At 39.9% G+C, this 17016-nt stretch overlaps 2 protein-coding genes across 3 annotated transcripts; one reads left to right on the forward strand and one right to left on the reverse strand.

Moving 5' to 3' along the window:
* Positions 1-31: 31 nt before the first annotated feature.
* st3gal7 (ST3 beta-galactoside alpha-2,3-sialyltransferase 7) lies at positions 32-4309 on the forward strand. The gene is made up of 8 exons (XM_074645808.1): positions 32-189; positions 419-584; positions 667-793; positions 872-1209; positions 1387-1573; positions 1722-1862; positions 2120-2269; positions 2351-4309. Exons 2-8 carry the CDS (start codon positions 436-438, stop codon positions 2435-2437), a joined length of 1179 nt encoding a protein of 392 aa, XP_074501909.1. The 5' UTR covers positions 32-189; positions 419-435; the 3' UTR covers positions 2438-4309.
* On the reverse strand, positions 2841-15704 carry hps1 (HPS1 biogenesis of lysosomal organelles complex 3 subunit 1). Of its 2 annotated transcripts, none has more exons than XM_074645807.1 (18): positions 15343-15704; positions 12138-12331; positions 11909-12043; positions 11356-11498; positions 11162-11270; positions 9660-9820; positions 9364-9466; positions 9185-9269; positions 9014-9069; positions 8312-8479; positions 7912-8091; positions 6900-6970; positions 6663-6800; positions 6423-6488; positions 6078-6222; positions 4729-4842; positions 4543-4625; positions 2841-3999 (listed from the first exon to the last, which is right to left on the reverse strand). In XM_074645807.1, exons 2-18 carry the CDS (start codon positions 12252-12254, stop codon positions 3837-3839), a joined length of 2037 nt encoding a protein of 678 aa, XP_074501908.1. In that variant the 5' UTR covers positions 12255-12331; positions 15343-15704; the 3' UTR covers positions 2841-3836. The 2 variants fall into 2 exon arrangements, with proteins under 2 accessions (XP_074501908.1, XP_074501907.1); XM_074645806.1 differs by having other exon boundaries at positions 6078-6219; positions 6420-6488.
* Between the last annotated feature and the right edge of the window lie 1312 nt (positions 15705-17016).

The raw sequence follows: 17016 nt of genomic DNA on the forward strand, positions 1-17016 counted from the left end.
GAGTGTGACTGAGGGATGTGTTAATGGTTAACCAGTGTTATAGAGGGAGGTGGTAGAGTCCAGTGGAGTATAGGAAGAAGCAGCAGCAGCCATTTTAGCTGCACAGGACACTGATTTCCCCTCAAGCATGGAGCACAGGCGAGCTGACAGTTAACCACCAGCTTACAGCACATCTCTACCAGGCTGGCTGTGAGTTATAATGTTCATTTTACTCAACTGATGTTCCTCTTGATGCTTTAGTGTCTGGACACAATTTGAAAATACAGTGTTTGTTGACATTTGGTAGGTGACATACTCTTAGCTCCAGAAATGTGTTCATGTTAATAAGGAAGTTTGTCTTTGCTATAGAGAGAAGCATTAATGACATTTTTCTTCTAACATTATTGAGATTGTAATCACTGTTGTGTGTGTGTTTCAGGTGGAAGTACAGGTGCCATGGTGACGCTGAATCACTTGAGTGTGGAGGACCCAGACGATGGCTCTCCACTGCTGCCCGAGGCTGCGGAGGCTTCAATACCAACGCCTGTCTTTCACAGACAGCGAGTGATCACAAAGACTGACTCCAGGGACTTTTTCCTCAGCAGGTACACCTCTGCAGGCACTGTGTTTAATCTGTGGAGCTGTTATTTAATGCTATAATGCTGTTGTTTTTACTCTGCTGTACAGGAGTGAGAACCTTGCCTTCAGTCTGGTGCTGCTGATCGGATGCTACTCGGCTATTCTGATCCCTGCATATCTCCCCTTGGATAAAGCGGCAGCTCTCAGTGATGACAACCAACATCCCAAAGATCTGGTACGGGTACACATCTTAGCGATAATTTTTTGGATAATTTCTTCACTCTTACCAACACCTCTTCGCCCCTCTCTTCAGGTCTTGCTGAATCGGTCAGCCACCCTGCTGTCAGGCCCCTGTCAGCCTCGCTGGTGTCTGAACCACCTCAAGCCCCTGTCCTGTTCTGCAGGCCTCCTGGACATCCCTGTGTTTGTGCAGGAGGACAGGCCCGTGCCCTGGGATCTGTCCCCTCCTCTGGGGCTCCAGGGCAGCGAAGAGCATCTGGCCCTGGCTCTTGCATCTCTGCCTCAGCCCGGCCTGCCTCCATTGCTGAGGAGCGAGGGCGGCTGCAGGCGATGTGTGGTGGTGGGCAACGGAGGGGTTCTTCATGGGAGCCATCTCGGCTCCCATATAGATCAGTATGACATCATTATCAGGTATGTGCGCCAGTGTCAGACAGACACAAGTGGAAGGATATCTTACTGGTGTGATGTGGCTATTTTTAACTCATGCTGATGGATTTTTTCCTCAGCAGCCGACATTTGAATGAGGTTAAATACACTACATCAACAAAACAATCAATATCATACATATATTTTCATCTCCGTCGCCAGGCTGAATAACGCTCCAGTGCCTGGTTTTGAAAGAGACGCCGGTTCTCGCACCACCATCCGCCTGATGTACCCAGAGGGAGCACCTCACTCCGCGAACGAGTACAAAAAGACCACAATGGTTGCTCTGGTGGTCTTCAAGAGCCTGGACCTGGACTGGCTCACTTCTGTCATCACCAAGCAGCCTCTGGTACATCACAGGGAACCATTGCACACAGAAAACAGTGTATTACATAAGCCACGAGTGTCACACAGCAACTCATGCAGCAACAGCGATATCACATCATCACACTCACTGCCTCGCATGCTCTATATCTCCTGTGTTGTTTTTTTAATAGAGCTTCTGGTCCAAAATGTGGTTCTGGAGGGAGGTGGTGGATAATATTCCACTGAGACCAGAGAACTTCAGGATCCTGCACCCGGAGATTATTCACAAGACGGGACAAGTGCTACAGAAATATGCTCTGAAACAGGGAAACGTGAGTTCTAACATGCTCTGTTGTATGCTTTCATACAATACTGCATGCAAAAAAAAGGGAAGCCTAGAACAATGGCACCACTGGGTGGCCTAACCTGTCCTGAATAATATATGGATATGACCGGCTCAGACATGTATTGACTTTGCTTTAAGCCTAGGAATTAAGGGAGTGAAAGGTGATCATTCTATTAGCCACTGCCCTTCACAATGGGTATTTATGATCATACTGACCAAAGAGCATTTTCTCTCCTCGAGTAGATGGTGCCAACACTCGGTGCTAGTGCGGTGGTGATGGCTCTGCAGCTGTGCGACCAGGTGAGCCTGGCGGGGTTCGGGTACGACATGCAGCACCCAGAGGCCAGGCTTCACTACTACGAGACCATACGCATGGACGCAATGAAGGCTCAGGTAAGTTTAGATTAACAAATAGTTGTTTTTAAGCCTTGCGTTTTGATTTATTCGTGGCTCATGCTTATTACCATCATCCAGGTGGTGCATGACGTCAGCGCCGAGAAGCTCTTCCTGAGGGACCTGGTGGCAGCGGGAGCTGTGACCGACCTCACGGGAGCTCTGTGAGTCAGCGGTGCGGACGCTGATAAAGTACTGAACTCTACATGCACTCCTCCTTCTCGCTGTGAGCCTGTGTGCGGTCCTCCATAACCGTGCCCTGCTGGAAGAATCCTACACAGCGTGGACTGACCTTTAGTGGGCTCACAGTCTCCAGGGTTGACTGACAAGTGAGCAAATTAAAGGTTAGACAAGCTCATGATCGGCGAGAAACTATAACCTCAACATATCTTGGTTAAATTCAATGAATTTATCACATCATCAGCTGTTACGATTGTAGTAATTGTCATGTGGATGAATAATTATGCCATCACACGTGGGAACACGCTCAGCGATTGACTGGGTTTTTGTGAAATTAATGCAAAATGGTGCTTTTTCAATTCGGTTTACAATGACTCAATAAACACATTAATGTCAGACTACTGATATTTATTGTCTCCAAAAAACTAATCTATATTAAGGTAGACACAGTATGGCACGTTTCATTCATACACGTTATGGCAGTAGTAAAGGCAACAATGGACAGTATCTGTGTTTATGAAAATCAGCTTTAAATTTAAAAAAGTGAAAACAAACATATACAGTATTACTAATAAATAGCAAACAGGTCATAAGTGAGTATTCAAAAATATATTACAAAACTTAAGATTCTCAATATTCTTCATATAAGACACATAACAGTGCTTAAGTGCGCAATGGTGTTCAAATGTGCTCATCATAAGTGCTTCTAAAAAACGATGTTAGGTGAACTTATCAGAGGATAAATCACCTTATACACAATGAAAAAGATGCAAACATGAAATACAGGCACTGCACTTACTGTAGGTTGCATCCAAAATTCCATACTAACATGCTATTTACTACGCTAAAACAGTATGTGAGATTTTTTACTATGTCCGAAACCTTAGTATGAAACCAATAGTACACAAATTGCATACTATTTCCGGTGAAATATCCCACAATGCAACCACAGTGACAACAATGTTCATAACGGACGTTGACGGACAGCTCTGTAACCTCAATAATGCTTCAATTTAACTGTAAGTATAAGATTTCACTTTGCTATATGTAATATATGTTTTAAATTTATTCAGACTTTGATTCACACAAATGAGGTTTGTACTCGTTACCATGGTTACACGTCTCCAACCAGCACAGAGGCTCTCGGGAAGTTACGACATAAATTACTGCTCAGTGCGTCCGAAAAGATACACACTGCCGTTTATTCACACAAAAGTATGTTGAACGATAGCACACCTATTCAGTATGTAGTGCATAGTATGTGATTTCGGACGCAGTGACAGTATATAATATCTGTAGAGATGAGACCATTTTTTTATTCAGTTCTTGGTAAAACAATAAACGAGTACCTCGGCTACTGTGACTCGGTTCAAGTGTGTGGGTGTGTCTACAGCAGAGGGTTGCGCGACGGCTCCCACAGTTTGCTCGCCAGCTGCCTGCAGTGCTGGAGGATGATCTCAGAGGGAATGACCCCCAGGTGAACCGTCAGCAGCTCGTAGCACTTCACCACCTCGCCTTGGTGATTCTTGCTGTAGTACCGCAGCAGCTTCCTACGGGACACATTACTGTCAATTAGGGGTGGAAGAAAATATTGGAAATATATATAGGATATCGCCATATTATGTTTTGTGATACTGTATCGATTCTCAAAAACACTGTATTGATTTTTAATTAATGGTTTACATGCAACGACTAACTCCTTTATTTCATTTGCTAGGACATGTGCCCTCTCAGTGTATGTGCCCTTTCAAAGTAAAGCTGCAGTATGTTGTTGGATGTTACAGGTACTGTGATATATATATAAATGCAGATCCCACTGTTCTGATTGCATAAAAAGTAAACTTTTTTAATTCAGATTTTATGCACACATATGGCGGTGTGTTATTTATAGTATGACAGTTTTCCTAAAATAAGATTATTTTTTAATATATCACCTTGCTTACAGTATCACATTATATCGCAATATATTGAATTGTAACCCCTGTACCATGATACGTATTAGAAAAAGGTAGATTTTTGTCAATACATAGCCCACCTTTCTAGAGTCTCGTTTGGATTAATCACATCTATTTTTGTAATGCGCTGTTGTTTACCTGTAGTAGTCCCAGGCAAGCATCCCAATGGGGGCAGAGTCATCAGGCAGGATGGGTATGTCCCCTGCCTCTAACTTGAAGCCCTGATTGATCAGATATACAATTTATATTTATTTTTTTACATTTACAGTATCATAGTATTTGTGATATTACTGGATACTAAAACATGACATGCCAGTAACTTACTGTTTCATTTTCAAACCAAAGGAAGTAGCAGAAGTAGAAGTCTCCGTCGCGCAGTGTGACCGTGGAGTAACCCTTCTGGAGATAGCGCCGTGTTGTGCTGACCAGGCCCCACACCTTCAGGATGGATTAGTAAAGAGAAATTCATTGAAGACAAAGATGAGCATAACTACGATGTAGTGGGCATTTTAAAGGAATAGTTCAAAAGTTCGGGAAATGTGCTTATATGCTTTGTTGCAGAGAGTTCTCTTTTATCTGTACGGTAAATATGAAGCTGAGGACAGCTAGCTTAGCGTAGTACAGCGACTGGAGAGCTCACTATTAAACATGTTGTATGTAGTTTGTTTAATCTGTACACAAACCAAAGTGTAAAATCTAAGGAATGTGGATGACTAATGGTGCCTTCAAATGGGGTCGTGTTTACCGTGTTCACGAGTTGAGTCCATATGAATGCCCCCCTCTTGTGGTATTCACGATCCCATAAGTGGAAAGTTTCTGAAAGCTCAGAGTTCACGAGTTGTGACGTGTTTGTTGACGTGGTTTGTAGGCCATGGAAGTTCGTTTTTCAATGCATATTGTAATTTTAGTCGTATATTGTTTTTCTTCATAATATTATAATATGTCTGGGGAAATGTTGATATTCCCAACGGCCTCATCTTTCTCCTCTGTCATTATGTCTTTGCATTTCCTGCATTATGTTACCTACTTGCTAGCTTGCTAACTTTTTAGCGTCTGTGACTTCTAGACGCCGACAGTAACGTTAATATTGCCGTTGCTAAGCAGCGGTGTTCTCATGACTTAACCACTTGAACGCCAAGGATATTGTGAACACGGCTTCCCATGTTGTAAACACAAGCTCCATGTTTCATTTGAAGGCACCATAATTCTTGGCCATGAGCAGTAACTTCCTGGAGTATCAGCAGGTTCCCTGGCAACCGTTTCCTCCTGTTTCCAGTCTTTATGCTAAATTAAGATAATCTAACCGGCTGCTGGCTCCCGCTGCATGTTTACCGCTGCATGTTTATCGCACGGATGTAAGAGTGGTATTGATCTTCTCATTTAACTCGTGTCAAGAAAACAAATAAAAGTGTTCCCCAAAATGTTGAACTATTCCTTTAAAGCAAAAAAAAAATGTGTATCTGTAACTTTTCTGTGATATATTTTAACCAATCACATCAGGAGTATTCAATTATTAATTTAATTTAATAATTAAATATTATTGGTTCTTTGCAGTGGATGTAGCAACAGACTAAAATGACTTGATAAGATGAACAGTTTCTGGTGTGCCCTTCATTAATCAATCAGCAATTTAACACCACATTAATTAGACATGCTTTTCTGGTATGCTTGACCTTGCTTTTGATGAACTGAGCCACTGGTCCCTTCCCCAGCTCAGACGTGTTGCGTTCAGTGATGTTGAGCGACGGCGCTATCATTTGGCCGGTGGAGCGGTCCACGCAGATAAAATGGATGAGGCCCGGGAAATCCTCCAGGTATGTGAGATTAACTGGGTCAAGATCAATACACTCGGGATAACAGTGAGATATATTTCAAAGGGATAGCTTGGTGTGTGCATGTTGTTAAAATATGCATGCACTTGCAGGAATATTGCAGGAATATCACACACACACACACACACACACACACACACACGGCAAGGCATCACAGGGAGCAGGATTATTTTGCTGACAGGATATGACACCATGGTGATATTCCTCTTGCTTTTCACCAACAGGAAGTCCTTCCAGTCCATCAGTTTCTCTCTGGGAGAGGGTGAGGGAAAAAGAGAAGAGCACAAAGACAGTGACTAAGAAAAAAAGAGGAAGAAGATGCAGAAATGAAAAACTAGTTCCAAAATTCTAAACTGATTTGAAAATCTAGCAAATAAGTTAACAACAAAACCAGTGCAAAGAGATGTCAGGCTGACTGATACCCACTGCACCATGGTCTGAGCTCGTTCCTGCAGACCCGGCGACAGACGTCGAGGAATGTCGCCTGGTCCAGGCTCAATGAGAAAACACTGTCGGTATACTCCACACAGCTGGGTCTTCATATTCTTACACCCTTGGATGAGACTAAAACAAAAACATCAATGTATTAATCATTGAAAGGATCAAGATCCAACAGCTTTGCTATGATGTATTTTGGCCAGCAGAGGGCAGCAGCAGACTTACTCTTTGTTGAACCCAGGTCCTCTTTTGGCGCGGTTCTTAAAGTCTGTCCAGACATTTTGTAGCTGGGCAGACTGGATAGAAAAAAAGGGAACAAAAGCAGATTTTATTTGTCCAGATACAAAAAACTGAAAATGCCTTAAATTCATTAATTACACTTATTTTTATAATATGCATGAACTGAACCTTTTGACTAAGGTAACTCAACATTAACCTTTAACATAACCTAACACAACATAAAACACAACATTTTATATACTATATTATTATAAATATTAGTTAATAAGAATTTAAGAATTTGTTTGTAAACATCTATAAACATTTTTTGCATGGCTATTATAAAGTTGTAACTGATGATTATAATACCTTGTTAAATCGTTAATAAATACTTTGTAAAGCATCTATAAACTATTATTTAGATAGTTAATAGGTTGTCAATGGTTACTAATTGGTTTCTGGTCCATCTATCTATAATGTTTATAGATGTTTTACAAACAATTACACTAATACTATTATTAAAGGTTTACAAATCATTTTGTAATCATTAACGAATACTTAATATAGTATGTAAAATGTGTGCAACAATAAACTGTTAATACATACTTTCTAATGTAATCAGAATGTCATAGTCTCTTATCAGCTATGATACTATATATCATTTATAAATGTATTATTTCATTTTACACAAATTAATGATAAAATAACAGAAATGATACAATTACTAATTATTATTAAACCTTATTAATGACCATTTCATTGCTTGTTAACAGTGAAATAACTAATACCTGAAATGTAATTAACTATCAATTTACAATTTATTAATAATGGTTATTATAAAGTGTTACCCAATACTTTAAAGTAAACTATTCTTAATTGGTGTGTTTACAAGGGAATCCCACTTAAAAATTAATGTAGGGTATTATTTGATAGACATGTACTGGTGAGATGTAAAAGCTTCATTTAAAAGCAGATGATTGCTGGACATGTCGTGTATGGTGCACGTAAAAGCACACACCTGTATCTCACTAGGCCCCAGCGCTTTAATGAATTTATCCAGTTTGCTGTGGACTTCGTGTATAGTCGGCTGGCCTCTGGTAGCAGCAGATCCTTCTTGGCCTTCAATTAAACGCTTCTCCAGCTTGGCGAAGGCCTCCAGAAACGTATACACTGACATGGCCACTGCACTGGTGGGAATCTGACAGAGATAAAAAAAAAAAAAAGGATAGATGCTTAAGTGGTTCAACACTTCACAAAACTGTAGTCAAATAAGTCCAGATAAGTGTGTCACAAGTGTGCCCCCTACTGGCCACACAGCCATAACATGAGAAGAACTGAGAGGGAGGGAACTGTGTCTACATGATGGAGAAATGAGGATGCAAGTACATGTGGATGGATGTGTGTTGGTGTTCACAAACCTTAGTTAGCAGCACAAGTGTGATGCCGGGCCACAGTGGCAGACAGTACATGGAGTGAGGCATCATGGGATACAGCCCGTCTTTGAGGGAGACCTCTAAGAAGACTCTGCGAGGGGTCGAAGGGTCGGGTGGAGGAACTTCCAGAGTCTGCAAGCTGTCCTCTGCCATCTGAAGAGATTATCATTATGTTTTTTTGCAATTGCCAAGACACAAAAACTGGTTCTTGTGGCACAAATATTAAAACCACAAAGTCATGTATCCCATCTACTGACCAGGTATGCTAAACACTAAGCACATCGTTTGCTTTGAAATTCTAAAACACACTTTTTGCAAATAACTCCACACGGCTATCTACATCAGACACATCATTCAAAGGTAAAAGCCTGAGTGTGTTGTTAGCTAAACACCACTGAACTACCTACTCAACTATTAATCACCGGCACCCAGAATGCACCAGTGAAATCACCTGTAACCTTGTCAATTTTAGAGTTTATCTAGTCTTGAATGAAGTGTTATCTTTTGCAAGAAATGTAAGATATTTTGTGCATTTTTTTGTTTTTTGTGTGTAGAGTTTTGACAAAGGGGGTCCTAGTTTCAGAAATGTGTTTTAGCAATTGCAAAAAAACTGTAAACATTATTTTGAGGTCTCATTCAAACCAAACAATTTAACTATTGGGAATACAAACTGAGATATATTCTCACCTGGACGTCTGGGTCCACAAACTCAAACACAGGAGTGCTTCCTCTCACTGGCTTGTCTGCCGACATACACACAAATGAAAACAACATGCAACATATTGTTGTTGCTATATATTGTAATAAGAGAAATAACTGACTAAACAATGAATACTCAGACTCTACTACACAACCCACCTGAACTGCTCGAGTTCCCGTCTGTAGGGGAGGGCTCTGGCGTGTAAAAACTGTCAGGACCAGAACCGGATGTACTCTCAACATCCTTCACAGACAACATGCACAGAAACGGACGATCAGAAACAAGGTGACCAACATCTCGTGGTGGTGCTGTGTGAGCAGCTGCCGGCATTTTCTACCTCAGGATTTGGATCATCCTGGTCTACGTTGCTAGGATACATATTCTGTGCCATGATGATGAGGGCGAGGAGGTCTGAGGTGGAGAGCGAGCTCGCACTACGGCTAGAAGGAGCAGCAGAGCAAAGAGACGGCTTTATAAAGGAATTTTTCAATAAATTAAAATGACAAAGAGATGGGACACTTTATAAATTGTTTTCAGTAAATTCAAATGAAGCCTCTTCCCTGACTTAAAAGCTATAAATAAGAAATAGTGCAAGTTATGGAATAAAAGTGAGTGGTTTCTGGACATGTGTACCTGGAGTAGAAGGCGAGCAGCTTGGTGTGAACCAGGATGAAGGCGTGCAGCACCTCCTCTCCTGCTCGCTCTACGCTGCTGTTGAGCTGCTGAACTAAACGGCGCTCCAGGAACTCGATGCACTGCTCGCACAGTGTGGGGTGGATCAGCCTCTCCACCGCCTGAGAGAGAGAGGGAGGAGACGACATGAGAGCGTGGGTGATAATGACGATATTAAACATTGCTTCCATCCTAGCTTGAAGCACTGAAAGAGACTGGCTTTTCGTGACCCTTAATGAGAAAGAGGACTGAAGGATAGCTGGCGGGGTATGATTCATTAATCTAACCTAAAAATGACCTTGACTGGACATATAACTTCTGAAATGATAGCCTTTTTGAATCATGCTTTTTATTGTTTCTTTAAGAAAAAAATGTCTATAACCTAAACCTTAACTAATAAAATAATATGTAAATATAATAACAGGTAGTAACGGTAAATTGAAAAAAAAATATTCAAAAATAAGGGAGGAGAAAAAATAGTAATAATACAAAATATTATAATAATAATAAAAAAAAAATTTGAATAAATGAAAATAAATCAATCAATTATTAACTCAATAAATAAAAAATTAAATTAAACACTAGATTCCCAAAACATACTTATATCCCTGTGGTCTGAAATGATAACCTTAAAGGGGAATCCATCCATCATCTTGTTACTAGGGGAAAGGTAGAGGGTTCAAATTACAATAATCCAGAAAAACCCTAAAATTTAAAAATAGGACAATGTCTACATTTTTAAGATAACACCTTGAATGTCGATTTGTAACTGGTGTTGAGTAGACAGCTATACAGGCATGGCTTGAGCCATGAGCTTGTCATTCCTACCTAAGCATGGAGCAGAAAAAAATATATATAAACATTCAATTAAAAAGGGACTTTCTAGCTCTTTCTGCCATCTAGTGGTTAAAGTTTTTACATCCTAAATCTGATGTAGAAATGCACCAAAGACAGTCAGGGCTTCACTCATAAATAATGTGACTCAAAACGCCAAACAAAAGATAATTTAAATAGTTGAATGTCCAAAAACTGTGAGATTGATGGAAGCAAAGATCCAAATATATTGTAGAACAAGACCAAAAAGACACTACACTGTGTAAGTATGAGTAATAATAATTAAATATATCAGACACATCATAACACGACACCTAAATAATAATAATAATATGTGTGCATTATCATAACACTGTCAGCTCAATAATGTCTCTGGCTTTGCTTTATTGCATACAGGACTCCTGTGGGGACGAAGATATTAGATCTGTATCAAGGTGGCAGACGTCTGCACTCTGCTGTAAAGCTGTGTCTTTTGGTATCGTCTTGTCCCCCATGTATAAACAATCTGGTGAGGGAAACGTTTGCAGAACAAAATCTATACCAAACCTTCAAAAAATAAGAAACAAAACAAAAAAAAAGGTACAAATTCTCCTTTAAAGCCTGCTGTATAAAGTAGCAAAGCACTGCACCTCCACTAAGAAGCTCTGGTCGTTCTCTCGGAGGTGGCTGTAGGTCTCCAGCAGGCTCTGGAGATGCTTCCACAGCCTCGCTCTCTGCTCCGTGTCCTGAGGACGCAGTCTGGGGACAAACACAGTTCACATATCAACCAGACGCCGCGTTAAAACGGTCCAGTATGAAGAGGGAACACGACTAAATGTCTCACTCTCTCCTGAGGAGGTTACTGCTGAGGGTGACCATGCCAAACATGACCTCGATCATCTTCTTCATCACATAGATCTTCCTCCTCAGATCACCCTCTCCCTCCTCGCCGTCTCCATTCACAGCGATATAGAGACACTCGTCAAACTGAGGGGGACACAAATTGACCTAATTAGCTTTGCATTGCACATGAATGAAATAGAAAATTAAGTAAGAGATGGTTGCATTAATAAGAAATACATGAAAAATAGTTAAAAAAGGCTGCTGGAACTGAATGGACCAGGAACATAGTATATCATGCACTGCAGGAGGACAAAGCTCGGTTTCATTCCTTAACAAGACTCACATGACGAACACGACGCTTCGCTGTAAGAGCGGCCTACATTTAGGTCACAGAGCCGTTAGTGTTGGCAACGCAAAGTTCAAGAATGCAGGAATCTGCTTTAAGCATGAAGGGATTTCAAAAATAAGGCCAAAAGTCACAAGATCACATTCTTTTCTGGGAATTTGTGCAGGGGACGAAAACCGCCTTTTATTTTGGAAGTCAGGCGCTATACCTGGTGTAGCACGTAGATATGGTTGTCCTCTGTGGTGAAGGAGGTGTAGCTGTCGCCCAGCCGGTACACCATGGTGATGCAGGAGATGATGATGGGAGCGAACAGAGTGCTGATGCTGTCCTCGAAGGCTGGAAGCTGACCACCACAACAAAGAAAGGAAAGAGTTACAGCTACAGGACGGCAGTTAAAAACCATACGCACAGCATTGGTTGATTTTCTTCCATCTTACCCCCTGGCCGTCCTCTTGAGACGCCCCATACTGCTCCTGGACGTTCTGCTGAAATTCTGAGTCAGTCCAGTGGAAGAGGACCTCGGCGCTCTCACTGGCTATGAGCAAGCACTTCATCTGGACCACAGACACACTCCTCCTGTCCCGCTTCGCTGTGGTGTCCTATTTACTCCAACCACTCCACATGCATCATGCTGTAATGAAAAAGATCAAAAGTATTGTAGTAAAAGAGTCTGGAACATTATTTTTCACAGAGGCCTAGTTATGAATACATTAGCCACTGGAGAAGCTGATAGCAAGGGGAAACTTTTTCCCACGCTGCATTGCCCTTTGACCTTAAATAAACAGTATCTAAGAGCTGATATTCTATCAATGACAACCTCTGGTGAGAACATAGATTAAAAAAAAAGTAAGGTCAGGACGCTGTCAGTCAAAGCAGATATGAGTCCACTGTGCTCCCATTCACTGACGCTGTTTGGCAATTGCACCTCAAGAGAAATATTCTCATTCTCCTCAAGATTTAAAAAAAAAAAAAAGATGTATAAGCCTTAATTTGATGATAAATGGGTGACTGAGCTTTGTAAAGTTCTTGCCCTCTAAAATCAGCTTACTCAAAGTAGAAAAAAAACCTCTCAAAAGCTAGATGCCATTATACTAAATCTACAATCCTTTAAATTGAGTACCTTCCGTTTTGTTTTAACAACTCTTTGTAAGGTGTTGGACTTCATTCACATCACAGAAAGGTCCATTTGCAAAGATGTTATAATGATCATGAGGAACTACCATTGTGACATCTTTCTTGTCTCCACTCACCATCATAAACCTGTGATTGCAACACTTCCTTAATATTGCTAACCATCATCAGAGTTGTGCACACAGCCTGCAGTGCTGCTGACCTTTTACACATGCATTTGATCATGTTAACGTGCTGTGAGTGTGAATGAACCCAGTACTGATAACCTGATATCTGCTGTATGGATCTACTATAGACTATAAATGTGCAGTCAGGCATGACATAAAGGTACAAATGTCATACATTTACAGATTGCCCCACAATCATAGATTTTTCATCTTTTCTTTTCTACTTCTACTCCACCACATTTCAGAGGGAAATATTGAAGTACTTTTTACTACACTATAATTATCAGACCGCTTTAGTTACTAGTTAATAGTTTGGATCCAAAAAATACGAAGAGCTTACAAAATATATTTTCTTACAACTTAAACTACCGAACAGTATACACAAGTATAGCTGAAACGATTAGTCGATTGACAGAAAATGAATTGGAAACTGTTTTGATAGTGGTCATTTTTCATGCAAAAATGCTTCATGGTTCCAGCTTCACAAATGTGAGGATTTGCTGCTTTTCTTTTTAATTCTTTTTAATGTATTTCTAATAATTGGGAATGTATTATAATTGGTTGGACAACACAGGCATTGTGAAGATGTCACTTTGGGCTATGAGAAGTTGTGATCTCACTATTTTCAGAATTTTTACAATCAATTGGTTAAACCTGCAGTAGGCAGAATATTTTTGGCACCATGATACAGGAGTGTATAGCTATAGTAAATGACATGTATGTTATTTTTTCATCGTCTTCAGAAAGATGTGTTTCTGGACCAAGTGGGTCAAATATGTAAGGTCCCTACGGCCGGATATTGTGGGGGTATCGAATGAATGACCCTGTAATGTTGTCTTAAGCCCCCTTTCACACAGCCTGTTCAAGGCGGGATTGTCAGTCCCGCAGTTATTCTGCTTTGCTGTTTTGTTTGAAAGGTACTCGAACCGATTAATCAAAATAGTTGGTAATTAATTTGATAGCCCCAAAATAAAAAATAAAAAAGTAAAACAGATCACAAGTTAAAGTGGCAGTAGGCAGTATATTTTTGGCATCATTGGGCAAACATTACCTAAAATAACCTTTCATCATATTGTAATTCAAGTGTTCTGAGAGAAAACTAGACTTCTGCACCTCATCATGGCTCTGTTTTCAGACTTTAAAAGATGTAGCCCGTGAGGGGAGACTTTGGCCAATCACAGGTCATTTCAGAGAGAGCGTTCCTATTGGCTGTGCTCTGGCTGGTGTGCGGTACTTGGTATTTCCTCAGCAGATCTCAACATGGCTGCTGGGTCACAAACTTTCTCATTTTACAGCTAAACAGTATATTACAAGATGATTCTGAAAACATTTGAGGTGAGAAATAGACATTAAAGTAACAGAATATTGATTCTTATTTGATCAGTGCTGCCTAGTTTGACCGTTTGAGTAATTGACAGCTGCTCATAGACGGCAGACTCCAGATCAGCTCTTACTGCTTGTTTTCCTCCAGTCTGTGAAAGCTTGCAGATGCTATTAAGGGGCACTGGAGGACACTGGAGGACCATGATTTTTTCCAGATTACCTGTCGCATACACTACTGTCAGGATATAGTGACCGTTTTATAAAAAAATTACTTTTTTTAATCATATTTGCTCCATTTCTACCCACTGCTGCCTTAAGTCGTTTTTTATGCAAAAACGCATTATGGTTCCAGCTTCACAAATGTGAAGATTTGCTGCGTTTCTTTTTCATTATTTTAATTTATTTAATTTTTATTTTTTTTAATCAAACAATCAATTAATTAATTAATTAATGGAGAATATAATCAGCAGATTAATACATAATGAAAATAATCATGTGTTGCAGTCTGATACAAAATAGTCAAATATGAGCTCCACCTCAACTGACTACACTATTATAATCTTGCTTTTACATGAATGCATGAGTAATAATAATAATAACCTATTGATATATAACAGTATAACAGTCACAGGGTACAAATTGTCAGGATTGAGAACTTTTACTTTTAATACTTCTGATTATACTTTTACTTAAGTTACATTATCAATGCAGGACTTATACTTGTAATAGAGTATTTCAACAGTGTGCTATTAGTACTTTTACTTCAGTAAATGAGCTGAACTTCCTCCACCACTGACTGTATGAGCCTGTATGTAGGTCACAGGGTTTATTCAGCTGATGCCAAAGACTTTAATATGTTTTTATCATGTGAAGCTGTTCCGATCCGTAGATTACACCCCGTGTTTTACATAAAACCTTAAATTACTTCCCTCTTTCTAAACTGTGAACTTCCTCGATGCCCGCTGACTGACTGTCCACACGGAGAACAAACACACAGTTATAGTTCATGTCACAAACTCACTGTGTGTTGTCTGTGTCGGATGATCCTCCATCATCTCAGTCTCAGTGTGTCTGCTGTCTGAAACTCTGCAGCTCTCCTCAGCTGGTGGACGGCTTCATCGCTGCTGTTGTTGTCTCAACTCTCAACCTCTCAACCCAACCTGCTTCCTCCTCCTCATGCAACATGCGACACTCAGTCATGTGACAGCAGCAGCAGGAAGTGAAGCTGATCTGAATACAGATAGAGATATGAAGCTGTTGAAGGGCTGTCCTTTACAACTGCTCCTGGATAAGAGTTCGTAGTAAATGTTGATTCTTCTCAATGGGTCTGGTAGCAGCAGCAGCCTGGTGATCAGTGAGGCACGAACAGATCACGTGCTGCTGCCTGAGGTGGGTCACGTGACTGAGAGGCTGCTGTGTAGAGACAGTTTGGTATTTGAGGAATGTAGTTCAGTGGTTGAGATCAGACGGCGAGGTTTTTGACATATATTCAATTCAATTCAAACTTTATTGCAGACTCAAGGTCCAGATAAGAAAAAAGAAAAAAACAACAACAACAATACATTACAATACAGGAAGCACTATAAAAAGTCATGATTAAAAGATATTAAAATATAAATATTAATATAAATATATACATACATCAATGCCTTACATATAAGGATACCAGTGCCTCCACAGCTGTGATTGGTACCGTGTAGTGCTAAATCTGATGTGAGACAACCACAAGATGATGTCATTCTCACAGTGATTAAACCGGCATATACATTTGTACATGAGATTTCTTAATACAGTTTGAAAAGTGTTTATGCCTGCAGACACAAACATTTCACTTGCACTTATCTTGGTCTTTTTAGTAATATTCTCATTGCATCATTATATGCAACTTGAAGTCTCTGTAAGCTCGCTTTTTTATAGTTTGACCACAAATGGGCTGCATATACAGTGGAGTACAATATGCTCTGAAAAGAGACATCTTCACTCTATCCGAACTAAACTTCCGTGAAAGAATGTTTGCTTGTGCGTACATCTTGCGGCATTGCCTATAAATATCATCATCATCATCTGTCATGTCTTCAGTAATGAAATGTCCAAGATAGATGTGTATGAGATGTAGTGCAAATCTTCAAAGAAAATAGGACTCCTTTAGTCAAATGTATTAGAACACAAAACAGCAAAATCTGGAAACACCACTACTGATTTTTTTTTAATTCATTTGGATTTATTAATCTATACATACAGAGGAACAAAAGATTTTTTTTCTTCTTTCTGTCAATACAGTAGTTACATAAACATGTTCAGATTTTTCATTACAAAAAAATCAGTAAATATATTTCACAGTATAAAAATAATATAAAAATACAATAAATTATACAACAAATAAAATGTAAGGAAAGGAAAAGATGAATAAAAAAACCCAAACAGAAATATCAATCGGGGTCTGTTAAACAATTGGTGAACAAGAAAAAATGTTCACAATATGAATACCACAGTAATATAAAGATTGGGGGCTGTTTTTACATAAACCTCTAATTTAATAAAATACCACATAAAATTCTGATCAATATAAGGAGAAGTTATGAATTAGATTTAATTGCTTAAAGGTGCAGTGTGTAGGATCTGGCGGCAACTAGCAGAGAGGTTGCAGATTGCAACCAACTGAAACTTGTGTGCCAAGCATGTAGGAGAACTACAG

This window comes from Sebastes fasciatus, chromosome 9 (genome assembly GCF_043250625.1).
Source record: "Sebastes fasciatus isolate fSebFas1 chromosome 9, fSebFas1.pri, whole genome shotgun sequence".
In the NCBI taxonomy this organism is placed as follows: domain Eukaryota; kingdom Metazoa; phylum Chordata; class Actinopteri; order Perciformes; family Sebastidae; genus Sebastes; species Sebastes fasciatus.